Raw genomic sequence first — 27,896 nt, forward strand, 5'->3', positions numbered from 1 at the left:
ACAATGAAATCCCCACAATGTATGGCACGGATATACATCATGAGGAGCTGCATCAGGACAAGGCGTCGAGTCTCGCAGACAAATCTTTGCTGGCATTCTACAGACTGATGGAAGCTACAACCGGGATTCATGCTATTCCCTTCTCAGACAACCCCATGACGAGTCCCGATGCCATGGACTGCTGTGCATTTGGCCTTCTGAAACACACTTTCTTCTCGTAAGGTGTGCATGATTTACAGCCTCTGCAAAGCGGCCCAACAAGAGTGGAATAATATACCCCTTGTACACCTGCAACGAGGTCTTCTGCAGTGGAAACTGCGCTGTCGGGCAATCATCAAGAGTGCTGGTCGTCACATCGAAAACAACCAGTGGTGGAAAGGTGGTCTGTTATAGGTGCGTGAACACTTCAAAGTCGTCTATATGGAAGCATATCTGCCCCTGTAGCATAGTATTTGAAATAAATACACTATTATCCCCAAATGTTCCATGCATTTGTTTCCTGCTTCTTCTGCAACTGACTTCATACATTAATGGAAATTAATCTAAATATCATTCCCTGAAACCACTTATGGCCACAGATTATCTTCTATTGCATCATGTTTTTTTTTTCAATTAGTGTTCTTCTGCAGAAGAATACATTTATTATTCAAAACTTGGCAGAAGCAACAAATAATTCAATTTTACAGTTACAGTGCAATCTCGATTTGAAATTTTTGGGGGGGGACAAAGGTGAAATACCTTCAAATGAGGGGAAAACAAAATATCCATGGAAAATTTTATAGGGATCAAAGATTGTATAGTGTGGAAAATATAAAACCTGGGAATGTAAAATCGTGGATCCACTGTACCTGCTTGCTTATTAAACTGCTTCCACAATGGCAATCCACACTGGAGACTGATTTTAACCCAAAATTTTAAAATGCTCCTTGTCCATAATTTCAACATTTCTATACTAAAACTAACAGTACATGCAAGAAAAAAAATTATTGTGATGAGGGCCAAGGGACAGCAGGCAGACACAGAGAACCAGGTAGTTTCTGCAATGACCCACATCACACAAATTCGTTTTGCAGTAATGGAAAAACTAAACCTCTCCAAGTCAACTGCGAACAATGATGATTAAATTAATAATGTATGAATGACAATTAAGGTCTCTAAAGTGAGGCATTCTATTTGTAAGAAAAAGATATCACAAATAATTTAAAATTCTTTAACTGAATAACATGGAAGAAGACAAACAAATTATAAGCATGGAGTTTGAACCCTGAATCTTTGCATTCAGTGATAGTGGTCCAGACAAAACTTTCAAGCACACAAGAATTCACTAGAATCCCAAATCTTCACCTTTCACATACATACTACTATTCTTTACATAAAATACAATCTCCTACAAATTTAAGAAAAACAAAATGGCTATATGTATGGTTAGAGCACTAGAACGGAAAGTGTTATTCAAGTTCAAAATTTCCCATTCTAAGAGTAACACTTTCTCTTTTACAAAACTGTGGAGCCAGATCGTTGAACATTCATTAAGAGCCCTTAAAAATAAGTGTGCTGCAATACTGATTACTTTAAAAATATTACAACATTAAATTTCTCTAATTAACATTTATTTGACAATTTCAGAATTCTTAAGAAATTTGACATGTCTGATACTTCTGAAATACACTCTGTCACTAGCATTTTCTGCAACTAGCAGCTAGGGCTTCTTGTCATGGTGTACGTAACAAGTTAAGCAATATTAAGTAGGAGTAGAACTGAAAAAAACACGTCAGTAGAATACAGAACAATTTATTGGAATGACCATTTCGTGAAAGCAGTTTTGCATTTTGATCAGATTGAGGAACAGACAAGTTGAGAGCTGTGAAAGTCCTAACTTCCAGTGAATAAAACCACCATAATGAAATAATCACCATTAATTTCTTTCTTGCTGCCCCTTTAAGCCTGTAATAATCTTTGTGCAGAGAAAGCCACAGTGCACTAAGCTATGATATGCTCTAATACCTGTTTTTGGAAGCCAGGCCTGGTTGGTAGAACAATAAAATATATACAAGTGAGCAAAATCAGTGGCAGGAACAGACATAACCTGCCAGTCAATTAACTCCAACGCCATAAACATGAACTCAACATATAACACAAATGGTGCCCACCGACCAGGGCTGGCAAAGGGAAGTTTAGGACCTTCTGAAGCAATTTTATATGCATGCACCAATAAGATCCTGGCAAAGCCAAACTTCACAAGCTGAACATAGAATAAATACCATACACCTCAACAATGCATATTACTTAGTAACATTCATCATCCTTGCATGGTAATCTAATCTTCTGTTAATCACACACAAATCCTGACATACATCAGTTGGAACTAAATGACACCTACTCAGTTTACAAATATACATCACAATTTAAACTGGGAGAAGTATAAAGCCTTTAGACTTGTGGGTCGATGTCACACTACCACTTCATTGTCTTACACCAAAACCGAAGGGCAACGTTGTACAAATAAAAAGGAGCACAATCTGTTGGCTGATTTACATATGTGCAACTTCAAAACTGTTACTTCCCTTTTTCTTTATTTTACTAGAAAATTTCAAGCAGAGTAGTGACACTTCATCACAACTGCAAGGAAAAGGCCATTTCTGAAATGCAGTGTGAAATACTGGGAATTTTTTCTCTCCCCAATGCCAAACAAATGCCAACAATTCCCTGAGACATTTTTACTGGTCCTCGTCTCCCAGGTCATGCTTCACTTTAGAAAAGTCAAAGTCTTCACCGGTTCCACGGCGGAAAATATCAAGCACATCCAAACAAGTTGTTTCGAAGTGGGTAGTTGCATCATATGAAGTGGAAATGAAAACCTGGTTCTGTGTGCCATCATCAGTAGGCTCATAGTAGTCGCTAACCCAGACAAATCTAAAAGAAAAATGAAAAAGTAATATGTATAGTATGTGTGCAACAATAACCATGAAAAAAGTATAACATACATCGCATAAAATAATTTTCATACAGGTAATGCTGCCAGACAGACATGGAAGGATTCAAATTGTGATGGACAATCGCTACCTTAACTTTACCTCCTGGTTCCTTTTTTAAGCTTTTATCACATACAGTAAAACCTCATTAATCCAGACATGCAAAAGGACCAAAAAGAAAAAAAAAGCAGAATGCAAGGTTTTCAATGTGGCTAGAAGTCAACAAGAGAACTTCTCAAAGAAAAGGCAAACAACCACTGATGAAATTCTGTTTCCCGCAGACTCTGTACTGTACTGTATAGTGTATTTAGGCCTATGCCCTTTAAATACACCATAATAAATGTGTTTTGTTGCTATAAACAGAGTTTTAGTGCACTTTATACTGTTCTTTTAGGTTTCAGTTAATCCAGACTTTCGTTAAACCAGTCAACTTATTCCCCCCATTAGTCCAGATTAACGAGGTTTTACTGTATTAACAATTTTGCCAAACCTTTTTGAAAAGCCACACGATGTGGTTACACCCTGAAGAAATATACATTTGGAAACAATAGCCAACATTACCTGTATGAAATCAGTATGAGTTGTAACTACCAGGTACAAAATGAACATGAAAGATTTAGAATTTTAAATGTAAATACATGTGCCCAATAGATTGTTTTAGATATCTGCACACCCTACATAGTAGGGATGGGACAGATTAATTGGTACTCTTATTGGTATCAGGCAATATAGGCAGATCGGTGTATTAGTTTATCGGTAAAATTACCGATCTAATATATCTACAAGTATCTTATAATTTAGTGCAAAATTTTACTTTTGTTATTTATATGGATAATCTTCATGCCCTACTTTTTTTTAAAAAAAAATGTCTTAAATATGCAACTTCTTTTGCACTGCAGTCACCTGGAAACAAACATTTATTAAGGAGGTGAATGAACCATTCAAGTTCTTTAAGGGCAATTTGGAATTTTGTATTAGATAGGTAGAACATCTCTCATCAGTGTTGGTAAATTTTATGTCGGTACTTATTGGTATCAGCCAAAATTTCATATCTGTCCATCCCTACTACGTATGTATAGTGTAGCCATAGTGCCTTCAATTATGTAATCAGAAACCAAATTCCCAGCAATCGTTGGGAATAAAAATTTGGTTTGCCTGCAAGCAGCCAGGTTGGAACACACTTAACTGACATTTTGTCCAACTCTTGACCACCTCAATTTTGTAATGGCTCCACAGTTTACATCAAATGGTAAAAATTAGGGTCAAGTCGATACCACTTTGAACTGATACCAATACTTGATAATTGCAATAATTACATTTGTACAAAATATTGATCAATATTTTCCCAATTATATGCATGAATTAACCTACACATTTTCTTTAGAATATCAAAATAATAAAAAAATAAAGTTTGCATTTGCATGATTTCCAGGATAATTAGACTCCGCAAAAACGTGATGCGGCATTCTTATGGATCCCATGAAAAACTAATATGAAGGAAAAGTATCGGCTGGTATCAGTAGATGAATTCCAAACGATACTGATACATCCGCATCAGCTCAGTCCTAGTAAAAACATTGTTTGCTAAATAGCATGTAATATTAATTAATTGTTGTGTAAATTAAATTGATATAAACTTGTATGTATTCAACATGCTTAGAATAAATAAAGATTATGTATAAATAGAAACAAAAAAAGCAGTGCTCACAAAAATGCTGTTACCATGTTACATGCTCCGTACCTTATTGGAAATGATAGTTTTGCAAAGATGCAAAATTAAGCTTATCGACTGTGTTGTTTCTGTGTGTAAACGATTCCTTCATTCTACATGCTTATTTGTAATTTGCCATTCCTACGCAATGTTGATTCATACTGTAGTGACAAAGCTGCCAAGTTTCTGCTCAATAGGTCATTCTTCAACAAGCACTAGATCCCATGTGCTCAACCTCCTTGCTTCTCTCTCCTCAAGGATTATGTCACAAGTGAGGTACTTTTGTAGTGTAGGTCTCAAGGAACCAACCGGGATATGAACAACTTTAGGCTGCAACTACAGCTGAACCCTTTACATTTTCCTGCATTATACATTCAACCTTGATGCTCCCAACATAGCAAAATTTAAATTTTCTCACATTTTAAGTTATTTCAGCTTGTTCCCTGGAAAACATTAAATAGAGGTTCCACTATAAAATTTGGGGATGGGACAGATTGTTAATTTTACCAAATCAACATTTGTATAATAGCAAGTAGCTTTTGTTGGTTTTTCATTAACATTCATAATTTTATATAAGATTGGCAGAACATCTAATTGGTATCAGTAAATTCATCATTTCAGTAAAAGTTTTATGTACTGGTCCATCAATAATATAAATGAAAATACACCTGCATCATGATTAAGACATGTACCAAATTTAAATATGGCCGCAAGCCATAAATATCTTAGCGTAAGCATTGGTCAACAGTTTATTTGAAATGTAGATGAGTGTAACCTCAGGACACTTACTTCTGCTTGATTGGTCCCAAAAGGTCAATTCCAGGTTTTATCTCATTCTCTGGAGTATTAGTCTCCACAGTAGTTGACACCATAGCAATGAACCACCCTTTAGCAGCCACCTGGTGAGTGTAACTCACCAAAGAAACATAAATGTCTGAAAAAAATTAGAAGCATTCATTAAAACATTAACGAAGTCTTTTGAATTTTTAGAAGAAAAATCACTGCCAAAAATATGTGCTGGAAATCTTTTAAGTACTACGAGGTTTATTTTTTAATTAGGGCAGTTTTGAAATAAAAATTAAACCTGCAAAGGAAGAAATTTAATTACCTCTGTGGCTGTTCACATGTACATTCAGCTACTTCTCAACTTAGTTCCCATAGTTGTTGAGACACTTGTCGTAGCGGTAGATGAGCTTTGTAGACCCTCAAAGAAATCTGCCGCCAGGTCAGACAGCTAATCAGTCACGGTCTGTTTGGCTTCATCCGCGCGGTATAATTGCTTCGAGCGAGGAAAGTCTTCAAGTGGAGGTATAGGTGATAAATGCTAGGGGCAAGATCCAGACTGTATGGAGGGGCAAGATCCAGACTGTATGGAGGGTGGCCCATCTGCTCCCAGCCAAATGAGTCAATGAGCAACTGTGTGCCAGCTGCAGTGTGTGGCCATGCATTGTCATGTAGCAATATGATACCGGAAGACAGCATTCCTAGTAATTTATTCTATATTGCTCGCCGAAATTTCTTCGAGTGTGTTGAAATACACGGTTGCATAACTGTTCGTTCATTCGACAAACTCAATCAGAAGCACCCTGACCTATCCCAGAAAACTGTGAGCATGAGTTTTTTGGTGGAGGTCGCTTGCTTGAACTTCACCTTTGTGGGGGATGATGTGTGGCATCCTGATCGTGGTTTGTCATATACATTTGTGTGACCGGCTTTGAACAGATGTACCCACTTCAACAATGACATTCTCACCATACACCTCACGTAACTGGCGATAAATATCTGCCGCCTTCACATTTTTTGCTGTCAAAAACCTGATTACTGATCATCTCACACTCGGCGGGATTTTCAATCACCTGCAACACTTCCACCACACCAAGTGTTTCACAACGTGCAAATGGCATCTAGTTACTGACATGCCTTGCACGTAAAGCACATGCGCAAAACACCAAGCATGCAGTGTTGCCAACGTGAGTGAAAAATGGCCTCTAATTAAAAAAATGAACCTCTTATTTCTATTGAAACACATGAAGGGCATTTAAAATATGCAAAATAATTATAATGCAACAAACTAACCACAACTGGAAAATAATGCCCCAAATTCTTGTTTAACCTTTAGACCTCTCGCATTACCATATTTTCATTTATGCCAGAGCCATTTCAACCGTGGGCTATTCAAACTTGTCGCAAAGTACAAAAAAATCATAACTCTAGAACTAATTAACGTAGATACATGAAATTGGTTCTTCATTCTTTCTTAAAGAAAGGGCTTTTAACGGAGGTAAAATGTATACATTGTCCCTCCCAATAACTAGTGATAAACAAAGAAGAAAGTTGAATATTTTACGAAATTTGCGCTGAACACATGTTAGGACAGCAGAAATGAACATGCCATTTCTTGAAAACTACATACTATATTTCAGTTCTGTCTTTTTTGTTTATTAGTTCACATCTAAAGGTATTATATACTGAAATTACAAAACAATATACCCAATGTTACAATTACTATTAACAAATGCCATTTGTAAAAGCCCTGTGTTTTCCTTTTGATACTATCCGATAAATCGAAGATATAAACGCAACAAATTTCATCTGTCTACGGCAATTAGTTCTTGAGTTACAATTTTTTTGTACTTCGCAGCAAGTTTATAAAGCACACACTTGAAAATGCACCAGCGTGAATAAGAATACAGGTGCGCAGGAGGTCCGGTGGCTAAGGTTAATTGTTGGACATTGCATAAACTGTTGCTTTTTACTCATTCTTAAAGATGCAGTAGTTTTGAACATACAGCCACTTTTAGAAATCTATCACATAATAATATGGAGATAACAAAAGCAAACAAAAACTTTTACAAATCTCACTTGTTAATATATGGATATATTGTTTTGTAATTCGAGTATATCATACCTTCATATAAATACTAAAGATTTAAAAAGACAGAACTGAAATATAGTGTGTAGTTTTCAAGAAATGGCATGTTAATTGCTGCAGGTCAAAATATCGACCATCTGGGGTTAAGGAGTATATATGTGGTGGTCAAAATTTCAACCGTCAGGCGGCTAAAGCCTGTTCAGCAAAAGAACTAACTTGAAAATTCTGTTTTTGTCGAAAGCCAGGGAGGGTCACATGAACTGTTGAATTGGCTTTGTCCAGTTGCCATGGTGATGGGAAATTCTCAAGGCATTCTGCATTGCCAATTTTTTTGTTTCGAGTACTTTTCGAAACAGGTGCCACCCTGTCAAGCACAGCAAAGCCTAACGGTTGCCGCCACATAGCGAATGGGTCTTGATACTAGCACAAGTGGGAGGCCAAAATCTGGGTTTCCTGAAGTTCATTCACTGGCCAGTCGGGCTTTAAAGGTTAACATACAGCAAAATGAATAGTTAGAAAATTATTGTTATGGAATCATTAAAACATCCTAGACATTGATAATTTATATTTCTTTTGACAAAGAAGCCAGACAATAGTAAATTTAAGAGGGAACATATGATGCAATACTGTAATACAGCCAATAAACTGAAGGAATTACAGAGAACCTCTCCAGACTACACATGCCATCTAAACACACACCATTGACATTATTGATATTTTTCTAAACAACTACAGTAAGAGAGTAAAAAAAATCAAACTCTCCTGAACTAAAGTGACATTTAATAAAAGGCTTATGCTCTTCTAAAATGATTTCAATATTTTCACTGTCCAACATCAGTAGTTCTGAAGTATCAATATGAATGTAAAATAGAAATTTTCCTGTACCAGGTGGTTGAGAAGAATTACCGTTTGTCTAAGTTGTATAAAAAAGAAAAACTTTGGCAGAGCAAGAAATACTAAACTACACAAAGAAAATATATACCCAATCCTTGTAGACAATATTTTTATACCTGATTTTCTTCCTATTTGCTTCTGAGGAATGATTATTTGGGTTGAAAGTGCATCCTTAGTGTTAGATATGGGGTGATCCAACAAACAAATGCAGCGCACAACTTGGCCTACCTGTGGGAAAAGAATATCTAATAACATGCTTTAAAACCCTTATGTTTATTTGCATCACAAAAGCACACTTCTATATAGTACAGGGTGGCTACAAAAATACAGAAATAAAATTGCCTGACTTTTCCAGGACAAAATTTAGTTTTCCATGATAATTATAAACCAAATCCATGTCCTGCAAATGGAAATAAGAAAGTCCTACAGATCCAGGTATGTATTGTATTAAGTACCCATATTAGCTTCCAAGAAATTTACTTCATTTCCCTACGGTTTGCATTCAAACTGCAAATTGTGAATTTTGAAAATTATTACCAGGGATGGGACCAATTAATCTGTACTCTATCGGTATATAGGCATATAAAATTAGATTATTTTACCAATCCGATATATCGATAAATATCTGATAATTTAGTGCAAAATTATGCCACTTTGTTGTAATTTTTATGGATAATCTCCATGCGCTACTTTCTAAAAATGTAAATGTCTAAATATGCAATTTCTTTTTCACTGCAGTCACCTTGAAACACACATTTATTAAGGATGTCAATAAAACTTTCAGGTTCTTCAAGGTCCATTTCTAATTTTATATCAGATCGGAAGAATATCGGTTATCGGTAAATTTTATATAGTTACTTTATCGGTATCGGCCAAAATTTCATATCGGCCCATCCCTAATTATTACAATTCACAAGCTAGGAAGGGATTACAGGAATTTTTGATATGCAGCCAGTTTTCAATAAAATATTTGATTATTTTTAAAATTACGACTAAATGAGATTAGAGTGAAATGTGATTTGATGAAAAAAGAAATTTTGTAATTTATCAATCTCCTTATTTCTTGTTATTATAATTGATATTTGCACTGAGGTTTGGAACCTTCTGCTTGCAAGAACCATGAGTGCAGACATTTTTTGATGCATAAACCTTCTTCTCTTTTATCTATGAAGCAAACTCCTCTTGCACGCAAGTGAAACAATTGATTCGTACAAAACAAAGTTTCATATTTCCTTCATTATCAATGGGATTCCTCCATCAGTACAAACATTTACGAAAAATCTCGTTAATACGAAGTTCAAGGGACCAAAAAATGTCAACTTCATATTAAACGACTTCGAGTTATCCAAACTTTTCAAGATGGTGCCTGTTTTCAGGTGTAAATAAAGTAGAGTATAAATTACCCCCACAAGGGATGTTTTATACTTGGTGGTAGCACAGAAAATAAGCTTTATATGTACTATATAATAATATTGTAAGTTTTAAAGAAAGTGTAAAAAATGTTACACAAAAATGCCGGTTATGACTCCCCTGTGGCGGTAGGTGAGTACTCTCTCCCTGATAAAATTGCACCACTTCTCGTGACAAATACTGATGATGCAGCTCCATGTTACGGTAGATACACACTCGATCTCCAGTCAGAACCCCGCTACTTTCCTCAGTGATGCAATTGTTCTCATAGAAGTTGGAAGAATCATGGGAAATATGTGATTTTATGTGGCTGTCGGAATTATTCCATGTATAACATGCATTATACTCTTCTCTTGGATAAAATGTTAGAAAACTAGCTGTTCTAAGTGCACAAATATGGCATATCTTAAAGACAATAATGTTGGATTTCGCTGTATTTTTTCACTGTTAAAGTACATTTTTCTAAATTCGTGAGAAATGCCAACCATTCACATTTTATGCCAAATTTGTGTTATTTCGCTATTTGGAAAGTGTGAAAAATGTGTCCAGACATCACTGCACATTCATAAACCCTACTTTGCAGCAATTAATATTTTTCACTGTTATCGCGTTTGAGAAAAATCAAGGAACTTACTTTCTGGATGCCCCTCGTATAAATCAGGAGATGAAAAGTGAACATTTGGCAGGGCTGGCAAAGAAATGATTCGAGTAATTATATTAAACTATTTACGTATTTATTATTTGTATTTTATTTCATATAGCCGCGGTGGCTCAGTCGGTAACGCGTCTGACTACCATGCTAAAGGTCCCGGGTTCGATCCCCGGCCGGTTCAAATCCGGGAACTTTTCTAACGTTGGAAGCCCCCCAGCGTCGAATAACATGGGTACCTGGGGAAACCTGGGGGGTAAAGACGGTCAGGGGCATGGTGCTGATCACATCACCCCCAATCACGACCGGATCAAGAAAGTGTGGGGCGTTACCCCCACACCCCCTATACGCCTTCATGGCATGGTGCTAAGCACAGGGGAACACTTTACTTTTTACTTTATTTTATTTCATAAAATTGGACATTAACTTCACTCAGTGACAGAATAATAACCATCTCTCCAGAGTTTAAACAGAGAGGACATAGGGGGTTGTGAATTGCAATGGGAGTGTTGAGGTTGGGAGTAAACCCTTGTCAAATTTGTATAACATTTACCAATACAGGTCTCTCTCTTACTTTTTCGTGATATTATTCAACATATATGTCCGATTTGCTGGTTTCTTCTTCATATTGAAGAATAGTGCAATGTCATTGTAAATGTAAAATAACTTGTGCAAAACCAGTATTACACCTGGATGATGAAACAAAATCTTCCTATGCATTGCTACATTAAATCAAGACAAAATTCCCTGACTTTTTTGACCTCTCAAATTCCCTGAGTTTCCTTTTCCCGGTTTTCCAGGTCTGTCGCCACCCTAATATAGGTAACTCACTACAGTAATGATACTGATTAACCTGTTAAAAATTATCATCAGCTGAGAATTTACTGAATTCTGCAGATCCAATATTTATATAAATATCCCTTACATTGTGTAATTTGTTCGTATATGACGTCATTCAATAAATAAGTTTCCCTGTGCCAAAAAAAAAAAAAATTAGTTAACACTATGCACATGGTTGGCAAGCCCTATTTGTCACCTTCAAGGAATGATAGGCACTTCTCCCACAGACGTGAAGGCGTATGTGCAGAGGGGAAGGAAACTATGGGCTCGCGCCATTAGAGAGGAGGGCAGCATGGCAGGTGCCTGTGTATTGGACAGCTGGTGTCAGGAAGAAGTGTGTGCAGTGATTCGGTATGAATGGGCAAATGGCAGTGGCTACCGAAATTAATAGAAAATAATGTAAAACAGCTTCACGGAAAACGTGAGTACCTCAATTATCTATTACCACATCTCTCATTCCCACAGCATGAATCCACAGGAAGTTGGTTGCTGTGTACTGTACATTACTACTGTAATGTCTGTGCAGATGGTCATAAGGTGGTGAAACATGTTCACCTAAGGCAGAGTAGGGATTTCTGATGAAGTTCGATCCGGTCATCCTTCAACTGGCTCCAAAAGTAAATGAACTGATCCGGGAGAACAGAAAAATAAAGATTCGTGAGGTGGTCAACATGTTGAACATTTCGCTTGGGACCACTCACAGTCGACGAGTGTTGCAAGGTCTGAGCCTGGACTTTTCTTTGCTCAGGGCTTCGATAAGCTGGTGCAGCATTGGGACAAATGTCTCAATGTGCAAGACGATTATGTTGAAAAGTAGTACAGGTGTGTACTTATCTAGACATGTAGAGTTTGCATGTTTATATTACCAAATAAAAAATTTACAACATAGGGAAACTTATTTTTTGAATGACCCTCGTAAATACATAAAGATCAATTTCTAATCACAGTTCAATATTATATGGCAAGCCCCATCAGAACATTTGACTAGAGAGGAACCTGAATATCTATTGGGAAATCTCAAGTCACATGTTAACAATTTAAAAACTTAAGCCTTTTTAAATCCTACCTGATCATTAACACCATGGTTTAGTTGTATTGTACACATGACACTGACAATGGTCCTAGTGTATTTCAGTACTATTTTTCCTTTTTATTTCTATTGCTCCTCAAAACATTGACTGTAAAGATCTACCACTCATGTGCAACAATTAACTAATAGATATTTTAGTTGAAGGGGTAGCTGTTAGAAAACTATCATGAACAGGCACGAAATTATTCAAATGAATCATTAAGCTTACCTTCTTAATTTTCTCCGGGACATAAGAGGGATCACAGTAAACTTGTTTGCATTTGGCTATCTCATCTCCAGATCTAACACCTGCAACCTTTCCACCTTCAATAACAATTTCATCTACTGGCTTGTCTAGCATGTAGGTGCCACCATAAATTGCACTCAACCTATAATCAGCAATAGTTGAAATTTTATTAGAAGTACACATTTAAATAATTTGAACGGAGGTTGCAACCATTTTAAGAACCATGATCTATTCTAATGGAATAAATCAAAGAAGTTTTGAACAGGAATAATAATAATAATATTATTTTTGGCACTACATTATCCCATTCCAGATAGGTCAAGCAGAGAACAGCATTCAATAGCTACAGAATACATGCATTACCTATGATGTAATAAGTACATTAAATATTCAATAGGAACAAAGTGATCACATGTAGCAACAACACAAAGGAACAGTCCATTCTCTTACCTTGCAAATCCCTGGGGAAGCTCACCCAAGCCATACATGGGATACAGGTAGGGAGATTTTCCATAGCGAGCCAGAGAATCACTGTACAATTTTATTCGCCTCACAGTTTGAACAGCTGGTTGGTTCAGATAGTCATCATTCCTGAAAGAAAGAGGAAATATACAGTTTCACACACATTGTAATAGATGTCGAGTGGTCTCCACCATCACAGAATGAAAATTTTCCCCCTTCCCCCCCAACACACACATCACAATAGATCTACTTAGAAAGACATGATCCCAGGGCAAACACCTTAGATGCTTCTGGTCTTAGCAATGAAATGTATTAACTTGAAAATCCTCCCCAGGCCTACCTACATAAGCTATGTCGTTGGCAATTATGAAAGCAAAGACTTCATGTGCAAAAGAACATAGGTAGGTGCACAGTGTAAAGTTCAAAACTAGTCTTTCCTTATCATTTAAGCCAATCTTTTCAGTTGTGGCCAGTTTAAGAGAGATCCCCGCACCCTACTTTGCAGGCAACCAATATATATTTAGACCATGGCATCTAGTTTTCTAATTTATTTTACCTTTATATGTGTGTATTTGTGTACAGACTTGGCCCATAAGCGTGCAAACATCTTTTAAATCACATGTGAATTCAGAAACATGAATCAAACATCCCAATGCATAATATAGAGAGGAACTTGTTGGAGTTCAATACTCGCACACTAATATTAAATCAATATTTTGATTTTATTTATTATTATTTACTTTTATTGCTACAATTTTCAAGCATCACCATTGGTTCAGCCCTAGCTAGAACTTCATGATATCCTTATTCTGTTTGGATCCACAATGTTTTTCATTGCATAAGGCTTGATCAATGATGTTAATTGTACCCATATATCAAATTTCAATCAACTTTGTAGTCTCTCATTGAAGTCCTTTGTAACAACATAATCTGATTGTCATCCAAAAGATTTTGGCAGGAGAAACTCATCAATCAAATCACATGTGGCTAACATTTGCAATTAAAGCAGCATACAGGTTATAGCTATGTTGAAATCAAAGTAGCATAAAGTTTATAGTTAAGTTGAAATCAAACAAACATTTTTTGTGCCCAAATTTTTAAGCTCATTCCGATGTCGCATTACTATTACATTAAAAAAAAAAACAACTCCAAGATGGCTACTATGATGGTAACATATTGTGACATGGTTTCCCATTCTCTATAACATGTATAGGATTTTTCAATTGTGTTTCCCTACCGGTATTTGTTTCAAGAGGGGCTTTTCCACATTTAGAAACCATCATGTATGTCAAAATTAACATTTCACATTGTCCCACATAACACACACAATTAGTGATGCTAGAAAATGGGTGCCAATTCCTGTGCAGCAAATCTGCACCACTAACCATTTACTACCTACCACCTAAAAAAAAACTACTTTAAGTAAACAGAACACCTTCAAACTACACATTCTTTGTATGAGTATTTTGGCCATCTTCTATGGCCTTCAATAAGAAAATTTCAGACACTATCATAACAATTGTCCTACCTGTATAGTGCTAAAGCGTGGCCAGTGAAATCCTGTGTGTGTCTTTCCAGGCCAAATTTTTCATACACTTGCTGCATATTTGTAACAAAAGGATCCATGTCCTTCCAAGATTTTGGATCATCCTCCCTGAAATCTTGAACATATATCAAGAAGTTCTTGAAACGGCGCTTCTCAAATACACCCATCAAATCTGCAATAAAGCAAAGAGGAAGACAACTTTCAATGGACCCACCTGCACCAAAAATCAAACTTGGAAGAAAAAAGCATCAACCATATTCTCTAATTCTCAACTTATTACAAATATATGAGAGAGAGTCAATGACACATTGTTAGGGGTATGCATATTTTGTTTTTGGCGAAAACACGAAATTGAAAAACACATTGTAATGTTAATTTTTCAAGATTTTGAAAGGTAGAGGTGCATTTGATACCATATTTCGTCACGAAACAATACAAAATGAACTGCAAAATGTGAAAAAACTCAAACAAAATTTAGAGTACATACATGAAACCGTCTGAGGTCTCAATTATCCTGAGATTTATGCAAATCATGGAAAATTGATTAATTCTGATGTAAACCGCAAAAAAATATTAATTCGGCTGTAAATACTTGAGAAGCAAAAAATGGACTCCTTGACACAGGATGAAACTTAGTACTCTGATAACTATGTAAATGTGCTATTAGAAGTGAAATGTTAATTTTGTGCAATAAGTATTATTGGTTATTATTCACCATCTTAACACCAAAATACCATTTTATATACTACTTTTGATCCGAAAATATGCCCACTTTTTGTACCAATATCTTGACCCTTTATTCACCATAAATATGTGGTTCTACACATTGTCAAGAAACTTCAGTCTCATGGTTGCTGCTATCTGACTTTTTAGACTGGAGTCTGCATATTCAATTTATTCCCAATTCTTCTCATGATGCTGAGTCAACACTGCAACTTTGGAGTCCTCATCAGAACTCCAAGCAGAACCAACTGTAGCAAAAGCTACCATATAGCTTCCTGAGAACCACCATACGTTGCATTTTTATTTCCAGCTAACATTGTCCTTTGATGGGATTGTATACATTTTCCACATATATGGGAGAAGTGGGAGAAAAAAACCAAGCAAGAATTCAGATGCAATACACTTATGAAACCATAATTATGTCTATATCAGTAAATGGCAGTTCTGACTTACCCGATCCCAAGGCTTCTTTCTCATCCACAGGAACTTTCGATATCCTCCCTCCTTTGTACACATAACTTCCTTCCACAGATTTGAATTCCAGGTAGCGAGTTACACCTGTGTGTATCAGAAGCTTCACAAGCTGACCATTTGCCATCAAAAATTTGGGAATCAAGTCTACATTCCAATCTCTGAAATCAAGAAATATTTATGAAATGTACAAAAACACACAGTGCTAGATTGAAGTCTTATTATCCTAGCTTTTCAAACAAAATTGTGAAGATTACTCAACATCTGGTGCAAAGCATGTCAATCAATATTGAATTATATTAGGGATGGGCCGATATGAAATTTTGGCAGATACCGATAAATTAAAGATATAAAATTTACTGATACCGATAACCAATATTATACAGATCCGATATAAAATTAGAAATGGTTCTTGAAGAACCTGAAAGGTTCATTGACCTATTTAATAAATGTGTGTTTCAAGGTGACTGCAGAGCAAAAGAAATTGCATATTTAGACATTTAATTTTTTAGAAAGTAGGGCATGGCAATTATCCATAAAAATTACAACAAAATGGCATAATTTTGCACTAAATTATCAGATATTTATCGATATATCGGATCGGTAAAATAATCTGTAATTTTACCGATAAACCAATATGCCTATATCGGCCAATACCGATAATCAGTCCCATCCCTAAATTATATACATTCATGAATTTGCATTATTGATATAATGAAGTTTTACTGCTAAAGAAAAAATTAACAATACCAACCATGCATTGGATCCAATATGAAATAGCAAATACTTCTTGAACCTAAATGCAATCATGTAGTTGTAAGACTGTTAGTTTAACCCTTGAAGAAAAACTGCAATTTTTTCAATTGCTGAACTATGCATGACTATTTATGGCATTTCAAATAATCATAATAATAATTTCAAATGCCACTAATAATACAAATTTCATTGGTAGAAAAAGGTTGGTCTTGTTCAAAATTATACCCCATGAATATTCATGATTCAGTGAAAGCTTTGACAACACTAGAAGTGAATGAAAAACAAAAACAATCCATTCAGAAACAATCATACTAGAAGGCACTTGCTTCAAAACAACAAAAATTTGCACTGCAACACATTCAAATTACTCACCGGCCCCTTCCATAGCTTTCATCTGGTGCTGGAGCTCCAAACTTAGTGAATAATTCTTCTAATGGTGTAATGGATGCAGACTCTCCACCATAGTACTTCTTGCGATCAATATGCAAAACTTTCTTGCCAGAAACCGAGAGCATGCCACTCAAAATGCATTCCTGAAAAAAGCAAATCAATCTGTTAAAATACAGTATATACGAACATAATTACCATTATAAGTATACTGAAATCTGCACAGAACATTAAATGATGTTCAACTTGTGAACTCTTCCCTGCACATATCCACAAGATAATTTATACAATTCACTCTTTACATTAACACACACACACAGCATATATGGGGTGTTACCGAAAATGGACAAACTGTCATCGTTCAGAGAACAGCAAGGTGAACAAGTTTTGCTTGTTTAGGCATTATGTCTAAACTACAAGCCTTTGAAAATGACATTTATTCTTCACATGTATGCATCCAAGTAAAACCATCAGAGTTGGCACTTAAAATACGATAACACACGTGTGCATGGTGAGAAATGTACATGTTCAAAGAAAGTGTTAAGCCCAGCAAAAAGCCCCTAATGGCATGCCATATTGTCTCCACAGCATGCTACCCAAGTCTCTCCTGTTCTTTTTCTTGCACACAACATATCGCATGAGGAATTACAGTGTCCTTCTTTTGAGTATTGTGCTGCTTGAAAGCAGCCCGTGTAGCAGCTGCAACTGTGCCACTTGCTGGGGAAATTGGATACATGTATCCCCTCAACTCAAGTGCACAGTGCATGAGGTTTCAAGCAGAGTTGAAAATAATGGTTGAAGAAAAAAGTTATTTTTCCATGAATTTTTTCCTTCCTAAACGTGTTTCAAATCAATGAAAATACATGAGTAGGCACTATTTTGTTTCCAAGGCTTTAGTTTGTCCCTCCACTGTAAAAAGACACTCATTTTTAAATCTAAAATACAACTTGCAACATAGAATTCATAGCTTTAAAATATATGTATATATATTAAATATGAAATATAAATTATGCAATACACAGAGTAATAGTTCAATTATGTCTGGACTTGCTGGCAAATATAAAATTAGATATAAATTAGCTGTCATTAATTGGAAATTTGTTCTCTGCACTCTAGAGGCTAAATCAAACCTTAATTTCCCCGTGAAGTAGCAAGCAGAACTTGTTCGGTATTAGAGAGCATTCAGGCAGAAGCGACAAATCGACGGTGGGAGATCACATTGAAGTAACAAGCAACACTGGCACCTTTAGGCAATAAGCAAGCATTCACCATGCATGCATGAATAAGACAGAGGTGGTACAATGCAGACCACTGAGAAATTAACCCATGTCAAGTGCAGCTTGTGGTGTTGCTTGTCACTGTTAAAGAGGGTATATATGCATTTATGTCATAGGTATACTTCTGCATACGTGTAGTGAATAATACAGGTTTTTAATTGTCCTGACACATCTGATAGTTCAATATTAACATTTGTTTCATATTTTACAACAGCAACATTTAAATTTGACACTAGAGGCACAAAACTTAAAAGTTTGTTTTAAGTCCACATCATGGTCAGTTATGCTAATCAGGACTGGACGTATAGTTTTATAATAGAATATGAACCACTGTGCAATAGTGAATCCTCGATTTCACGTTCCCAGATTTTACATTCCCCCCCCCCCCCCATCATATTCATTTTTTTATGGTCCAAAAATAGCAAAATGTCATAAAATTTTCCACAATATTACACTTTCCTGCATTTTAAGTTTTTTTTAGCTTCTTAGGGCCAGTTGCACCATTTATACTTAACATGTCAACCCCCACTTAACACCATTTTGCAGTTGATCAATGTTTGCCTAACGTTGACTAGCACTTCAAGTCCCATGTAACACAAGTGGCAGTTGGGGCTCTGCCTACCGCATTAAATGCCAGATTAACATGGAAACGAAGTACACTGTGCAAACAGTGCAGTATGTCCAGTACATATTATAATCTGTGTGTGCATTTGAAATGGTGAAGTTTTGATCACAAAGTTTGATGCATGTTTTGCATTACCATAATGACAGCAAAAAGACAGAATGGTTAATTATTCCACGAATGGCAATAAATAAAGGAATGTTTATAAATATATGTGTAAAAAACTAATATTAGGTGGCCATTTGCGTGCGTATTCCGAAAATGTTAAGTATTAACATTAGCAGTTTCACTAAGTTTGTAAGTAGGATCTGAGGGCATGCTGGTACAGATATATAAATAAAAAATATGGTTTCTAATCTGTGGTCCAGGCTTCCAGAAAGTAATGAGCTTGATGCTTGCAAAATTATTTTGAATTGGCATTAATATGTGCTTGCTATAACAAATTTCTTCAACCAAACACAATACACGAAATGTACACCATGCATAACTTGCTTTTCCACTATCCAGATTTCTAATCTTAAAACAAAATATGTGTAAACTTATTACAAGTCACTTCCATCACCACTGCAAATATTTTTCTGAATGGTGGTGTGTTTTGTACAACAAAAAAAAACCTCTTACAACAATAACCTTGCATAAGACATAAATACCAACCTTTAAAGTAACGTATATTTGAATAAGTGTGAATTTGTATGTTAACATCCATAACTAAACCTAACAGGCTTACAGTTTTCCTTACGATGTCGACAGGTATGTACAAGGAACAATTTCCTAATGATATTTTGCCTACCCTAACATACATGATAGTGTATAACACCAATACCAAAGGTTTCTTCGTCATTTACACAATACATTTTATGCGAAGTAATATAATTTCATTATATTGAGAGAGGTTTTGTATTTTAATTTTAAAACTGACAAAAAAAGGACAAGTACACTGTTATGCAGTATCCTTACAGCATTGCTACTTATGTACAAGGAACAATTTCCGAATGGTTAGAAACAAAAAATGCACCTTGAAAAAAAACTACATGCCTGAAGATGCATAAAGCGTAATCCGAAAAGTTTTTTTTTTAAAAAAAAACTTGCAATACGATATTTTATTTTTCTAATCTTTTTTGATTTTTCAAAATAACTGTAGGAAAAAGATCAGCAGCTTGTATGTGTGCACAAGGAATGCTTTCCAGGTGGATATTAGTGTCTCTTGTAAACAAATGTGTAAACTCTTGCACTGCACTTGCACATAGCACGAAATTACATACCACGGTACTTTGCACTATGTTTGATTATTCCTTTTGTGCTACGATAGTAATTCTCAAAATGTACTAACAGCAAAATAGAAGATTGCACTTCTCATTCCATATATTTACACGTATGGCCTTGCATTTTAAAATGCAACCTACGTCTATTAAAACTTCATCACATTTTGGTCACTGTTGTGTTTAGCAAAAAAAGTGACCATTTGCCATACTATAAAATAAGATGAGGACTATTCTTTTGTGCATTATTTTAATTGGAGTAGGTGAAAAATAATTCAAAACGTTTGTAAGAATTACTCCCCACTATTTCAAAAGATTATGGGTTATATTCTATCATAACATATCTTTGATATTAAATGACAGTACAACACATGCATTACCTACTTGAATCAGCCGTTTCATTTTATTGCAATAATATTTCGTTTTTTAATATATTTCAGTTGAAAAAGCATATATTTCGAATTTACAAGCAGACATTAGCACATCATAAATAAACAGCGGCAAGCAGGAGAAAGTTCTACGTTACAAGGCAGAGGATAAAAATGCTTCATGCAACCAACAGCCTCCCACCAGTCATGATCCAGCACTTTGTTCAGTGGCAGTCTGAGTGGAGATTGTGCAACCGGCCCTTAGAAATGTAAAATCGAGGTTTCACTGTGTGTCTCCACAAGGATCAAACCCGCTACCCCTTGATTGCAACAAAACAGCTTCACCACTACACCAAAGCAATGGCCAATATCCGTATCTTGTTTTTAAAACCATGTAAAATTACTTAACTAGTTGCAAAATATGGCAGGATTACAAGGAGCAGATCTTCCTGTACAGTGCATGCTTCAAAGAATTTTCTGTTCAAATTGCGTGCCTCCAGGTATGCTCAATAATGGACTTACATATTTGTAAATATAGTCCATAACATTTTTTGTAGTTATTGATATAAATTAAGGTAACTGGAGCTTGTTAACTTTTGAAGCCCTTCAGTCAAGTTTGACATGCAGTGTGAAAGCATGGATTGCAAGATGATTGCCAATTATCAGCTGTTGCTCCATGCTACTCAACTCTGCATCCAGGAAATGCTAAAAAACATGCCCAACCTAGAAATCGCACCTTGCCACAATGTTGAGCATTCCTGGAGATGCACACTGTCATTAAAAAATATTCTTGAAAAATAGAGTGTATATTACTAACCCTCACACATTGGCGGTAGAACTGAGAAAATACAAGAGGAACTGTCTCAGAACAGCGGTCTCAGAACAACAATTAATGCAAACTTCCTCAAGATGTGAAAAATATATGGCAGCACAAGGACATTTCCAACACCATCTCCTACAAACACGCATAATTACTCGTATTATTAATCCGAATACATGCACTTCAAGTTGTGGAGTTATGCACATCAGATTTCTCTGGCAAACAACGTGGTTCCAGACATTACACAGGCAATGTTCAAGCAGCATGAGACTCAAATGAAGATAATGAACAATGGAGCACTCCCTGTCATATGTACGAATAATGCGTGCAGTTTATGGAAACATTATGAATTGTCAAAATGTGACGAAGTGGTGTCATGCCTTCATGGGAGGTAGGACAGATATCCATGACTAACACAGGAGCGGGAGGCCGTCTGTGATCTCTGGTGACCTTCTTAAAGGAATTGAAAGCACTACACCAGTTCCTCCCATTTTGAAGATCCATCATGTTCCCATAAACTGCCGCAACTTAACGATGAATGTCAGCTTGACATTCACATTTGCCTGGAGAAACTGTATCACAGCCCGTACTTTGCATTTGGCGGGATTCTTCATCACCTCAGCCTTTTCCAGCACATGAGACTCACACAAGACTTAGAGCAGCACTGCGAATGAACGCTACTGGAAAGAGTAAGGATGAAGGTCACTCGTCAGTGGTGTCAACTTATGCCTGACATATTTCCCCTAAGATATACATCCGTTATATCTTTACTTTCCTGACACACCTCGTACAAAAGGTATCATTCAAACTGATACATCACTTTAGAAGGTTGAGAAGTACAATTATATATAGCCTGAATATGAATTCGAATGAATGCACATAAAATTGTACACATAATGCCTATAATGTATTTCACCATTCCAACTGTTTAAAAAGCCCTGACTGAAAGGCTCATTATTATATCTTTCAGTAATTCCATGGGCTTTTATCAACTTACATAAAACTGAGAATTAACAATTTGTTTCCAAGTGAAACTGAATTTTTACTTGGAAACAATGTTCACAAAACTGCAAAAATGAATTATACAATATGCTCTAAAAAAAATGTTAACTTTCTTAAAAAACGTACAGTGGGACAAGACAGAATGAATCTCGAGCCAAACAACTTAACCAGCAATTTTGAAAACTGATATGTCAGCACATTTATTCCTCTCTACCAAGTTAACATGCTGATAGCATCCACAGTTATTAGATAAAATCAACAAAAGGAACTAAGATAACAGCCAGCATGACATTTATGTTGGAAAATGATCAATGGAGAATTAATAATTGGATAAATACAACACATACTAATATTAAAATGCCAGCAAATCTGTATGGACTGATCCACATAGAAAATATTGCAACTTGCGCTGATGACATGCGACTGGCATATTACCCCTATTAAGTTCAAATCTATAATTGGCATAACAGTGAAGTCAACTTCAATACAATTGTGGACAAGACGTGAACAGATGTTTCCCCTTACCTGTGACAAATGCTGTCATGACTATTGTGCATTCAGCTAATTTCTAATAATAAAGTACTTGTATACTACAATCAAGTCAACAGTCACAATTCTGACATAAGATCAAAGGCAGCACTTTCCTTTATCATAATAGGCTTTCTTACCAATTTCCAGTGTGCAAAAATTAAGGTCATAACATCATTCAGAAAACACCACATAAACTTAAGGTATGACTTAAGATGACCGGAACCCCCTCTCAGATTTTCTTCATATTTGGCACACTTACTAATTGAGGCCTGCTAATGACGAATCTGAAGTTAAAATTTGTCGGAAACTTGTAGAAATTGCAAAATAATTGTGAACCATTGACGTGTGGTTAGGTTAGTTTCGGTTAGGCAAACATAGTTAAAATTTTGTGTCGTGGTAGTATCAGGATCTAGAAATTGCAAAATAATTGCAAACCATTGACGCTAGCCCCACGAACCATTGATGTGTGGTTAGGTTAGTTTTGGGTAGGCAAACATAGTTAAAATTTGGTGTCATGGTAGTATCAGGAATATATAGATTTGCTTGTGAAACAAAAAATTTCGCGAAGGTTTCCATTCCGAAAACTAATGCCTTTTTTCGCTTAGTTTGCAATTTCTAGAAGTTTCCAAAAACTTTTAACTCCAGATTCGGGAGCGATTTTACAATACCGGGAATTTCTCCATTTTGTTTAAAATTCGTCATACTCACTAATTTTGGCCCCCTAATCATGAATCTGCAGTTAACATTTGGCACTCACACGTGGAAATAGCAAAATAATCAAAATTAAGTTCTTATTTCTACACACTCGATTTCGGAACTTTTCTTTTGTGAACATTATGTAATGCTAATTGTGAAGAACATAAATCTGAAGCGCGGAAAAAACTATTTACCAATTTATAGCCGACTGAAGGTCAGATATTGCAGTTTGAAATTTTTGAGTCCAAATTTCCCACAGATTTCAGGCTCCGCCCCTTGGGTAATTGACCTACCGCCCCCAACCCCTAACGCAGACCTGCCTCTGCTCCGGCTATCTCTATAGAGTCCCTGTTAAAGGCATGCTAGAAATTGGCTGGATTCACCTGCCCCCAAAATAAGCAGCAAATTGTAAGTGCAGATTCATGATTACGAGGCCTGGCAGCGAATGAAGAAGTTTTCTCGGGATATCAACCAGGTGATTTCTGGATAGGCTTCCAAGCTTTCAATGACAAATGTTAGCTCTCGAAAGCTTTGAAGCCTATCCAGGAATCACCTGGCTGATATCCAGAGAAAAATTCTTCACATACTGCAGAGTTTTAGCGATTACTTAAAATTTTGTTCAATATATGCTTTTGTGATTAGGTTAGGTAGGTCACGTTTGCTTCTCTTAGCATTAAAATAAAGTCCTTAAATGCATTCTACTAAGTTTGATTTACTTCTACATTAATTCCCATTAGTCTACAATACTTATTGTCGCCTGTGAACTGGGAATAATTTGTCCATGGGAAGCGTGCATGCTTGTGTAAAATAATATTTAAGTTGTTTTTTTCAACATAAACAACGTTTTTGAATCCAAACATTGCTCATTACTTTAAGGAAGGTTCAAATTTCATGCGACAATGATTTCCAAAATTCTACGATAGTCTTTCTGCTAGAAGAACTTTAAAAAAAAATCAAAACAATCTGAATCATTGCCAATAAATTTTTATCCCACTATAAAATATTTGCCAGCAATAAAAAAAGGTCACGACTACTTCCACCAGGTTGTGAAAATAGCAGAAGTGCTTAAGACCAGAAATCACATGACCGAAAGTAAGTTTCATGCTAACAGCCCTAAACCTGACCAGCCTAACATAACAATGAAAGCATTTAAAAATGCAATGTCCCTTCATACATGTGTCACATGATACATTAGCAATAACCCAGTCTAGTAGGCTGTACTTTTTGCAGTGCAGGTGTATCCAGTGTCAGGGTGGTGCAACCAACTAGACTGAAAGCGGTGTTCAAGTTCAGAAGATTCAACAAATGCCTGTCTACATTAGCATGTACCACGTGACCATACACCACCCTTGCACCGGTCTGGAAGGTAGTGCAGACACCAAATACATTACTTGACTCAAAATCAATGAACTAGATGACTGTTCCACCATGCAACCAACTACATGCTTCGGTGCAGAGAGAGTCTCCGGCATGAAAATTATATGCATGTCGACATAAGCTCGATACATGCCAACAACTAAAGAACGTGTGCATCGTGTAACATGGTCAGGTCATAGATCACATGCAGCAGAGTTTAGACCCTGGTAAAAATAGTTCAAAACCCAGCTTCACCAGTACATTGTACATGAAATTTTTCTGCGAACACCATCACACTCCTGATTACCGTATTTAGCAAATCAGGTTAAATAACATATATCGGCACCTACGGTTTATTTATTTTTTCTCATAAGCATCTACAGTAATCTCTTGAATCATAACACTTAGCCCTACTTGAACACAAACCGTACATCCTTGCACTACAGAGTTGGTGAGAGCTTATACATGTTCAATTACCTAGGTATTGTATGACTACCACTTCTTATGGTTCTGAGTACATCATGCTTCCACTGCAATTGGTATAATTTTTAACACTAGACATGAGACCACCTAAATCAAATAATATACATGTTTAACTATAGTACAAATTCACCATTCAATGCTTGAATCTAGGTAGAGTGCACTAGTTTCAACGGTAACACTTTACTATACCGGAGACGGGTTTCTTCAAATTTACAGGAGAAAGTATTTACGCAAATCATTTTCTGTAGCGTTGTTGATGTTCGGGAATGTAGTTTTGATACATTTTAATGCGAATGCATGTGGTTTTCTACAAAAATCTATTTCCGCGCTATAGCTGCTGCTGCCAATTGCTTTTTGCACGAGAGCACAATACGGTCTCGTATCGTCCGTATATGCTAAATTGAACGAAAGGAGTGCTAATGGAACCTAACCTAGTAGGCATACCTCGTCCCCGTGATGGTTCGTGGGGGTATCGTGAACTTTTGGACAACAGTAAGCACTCGTTGATGTAAGAAATATACATTATTTTCATTAGAAATTCATTATTTCACCTAAAGAAATGTTCCTGCAATGCAGAATAGTACGTTAGCAATGTAAAAAATTGCGAAATAAATCATTGATAGGTGTCTCCGGTATAGTAAAGTAGTACCGTTTCAACTGTTATAGCATACAATACCTTGCCTACATATGGTAGAATATTGCATGCTAAAAAATTGACTAGCCTATACTGGTGTAGTGTTATAAACCATTTACATCGTAGTATGAGATGATTACACACAGAAGAATTGCCATGGTCCAAAGAAAACATTGGTAAAAATCTGATAGTCCCCGGACTCCTATAACTTTTTAGTTTTGTAAATTTTTGACATTTGTACTTACCCATCTGCTTCGTGGAACATTCACGTTTTTTTGATGAAAGTAATTGCATTTTTTTTTTTAAAAAAAAAGTGTTTTGTAACTGAAGAACATACGTTTCCGCAAATGGTTTGTGGGGCTACACATATTTTGTTCGAAACCAACTTTTAACTATTGTAACTTATACCCTACCTAACCTAACCGGAAATGGTTCATGGGGCTATGCGTCAATGGTTGAATTTCCGCTATGAAACATTCCCACATCACACAAAACACCTTCCAGATGTTAGACAATGCTACAGGAACTTATTACCGTAAGTAGTTTCTTCTGTAAAAATGAAGAAATCTGTCCGTGGAATATCAGATTAGTACCAAAAACATTCACTCTCACTGTACTCCCAATCAAAACTTGCGGCACATATTAACCTGAAAATAAGGTGATGCATCCTTTGATTACAGATGGAAGAAAACCTCTCATGGGTTTAGTACCCACCTATGGCTCATAGCTAGGGAGCAGAAGTGGTTTTTACGTCGTTTTGCATGTGGTAATGTGGATGTAAAATGCATGTGTGTACTTCCGAGTAGTTTAGGCCAGTTAGATTTAATGCTGTTAACATTTTTATGTGTGGGGTAGGTTAGGCTGTCAAGTTTAGTTCAAGCAACCTTCTTATAATTTTCATAATTTACAAACACTGGAAGTATGGTCTCAAATCTTCCTCCATCGACCTGTACCTCTTCCGTAAATCATCAAACATACAGAAGTAAAGCCCTGGTAAGCGCTTCAGCTTGTATGCATGCGTTGCTTTGCATTATCTTAGTGGTAGGCATCACTAGTGTTGGTAAAAAAACGAAATCACTTGAGTGAGACATGCGGTAAAACAAACTACAACAAGGGTTCTAAATCCGTGCCACATAGCACTAATTTTAAAATAACATTCACTGTAATGGTGGAGAAGAAAGTCTGTCGCAAGGAAACAGCAAAACGTGCTAACACATGCTCAGATGCCAAAAGTACGATATTACAAAGCAACCAATTATCAACTTTGTAGTAATTTTTAACACAAACTATATGTTGTACACAGAGAATGTAATGCATAAAAATATATGCAAATGCAATTTCAAACATTTATAAATCTGGCCTAGAACATCTGACAGCAATGTTAGAAGAGTTGACGTGTTTTACCTAGAAGCACCTCATTGAAAAGAACATGAATTAATAGTATTTCTGTAAATTACGATGAATATCCAAGTGCTGCAAAGTAACTTATATCGTTAGTTGCTTTAATATTTCATCACACACGACAATTATCCGCTACTTTCAGTTTAATGTTGAGTTATGAGAGATTGAGTTTCAAGATGGCGTGAAATCATCGCAGCCTTGACAGATCGCCGGTTTCTTTTCGACATTCCCATGCTTTCAGCATGTTTCTTTTTATTCTACTAATGGCATTATTAAAACTGATTACCTTAAGACCAGTTCCAAGCACAATTGCATCATATTCTTCATCCATTGCGGCTAACAAACAACAACTACTTGTTCTTCTCTATCACTACTTCGTTAATTCGCCACCCTTTTAGTCTTTAGTCCAGGAGGTGTGCTGCAACGAGAGCATCCGCT

The 27,896-nt window shown here is 36.1% G+C and overlaps 1 protein-coding gene across 1 annotated transcript; it reads right to left on the minus strand.

Annotated features, from left to right (window-relative positions):
- Nucleotides 1–1,775: 1,775 nt before the first annotated feature.
- On the minus strand, nt 1,776–27,896 carry Gdi (GDP dissociation inhibitor). The gene is made up of 9 exons (XM_083116950.1): nt 27,745–27,896; nt 16,995–17,155; nt 15,849–16,027; nt 14,655–14,844; nt 13,115–13,255; nt 12,647–12,806; nt 8,566–8,677; nt 5,473–5,617; nt 1,776–2,913 (listed from the first exon to the last, which is right to left on the minus strand). The coding sequence occupies exons 1-9, from the start codon at nt 27,787–27,789 to the stop codon at nt 2,718–2,720; spliced, it is 1,329 nt and encodes a 442-aa protein (XP_082973076.1). The 5' UTR covers nt 27,790–27,896; the 3' UTR covers nt 1,776–2,717.

This window comes from Lepisma saccharinum, chromosome 2 (genome assembly GCF_977018435.1).
Source record: "Lepisma saccharinum chromosome 2, izLepSacc3.1, whole genome shotgun sequence".
Taxonomy (NCBI): Eukaryota; Metazoa; Arthropoda; class Insecta; order Zygentoma; family Lepismatidae; genus Lepisma; species Lepisma saccharinum.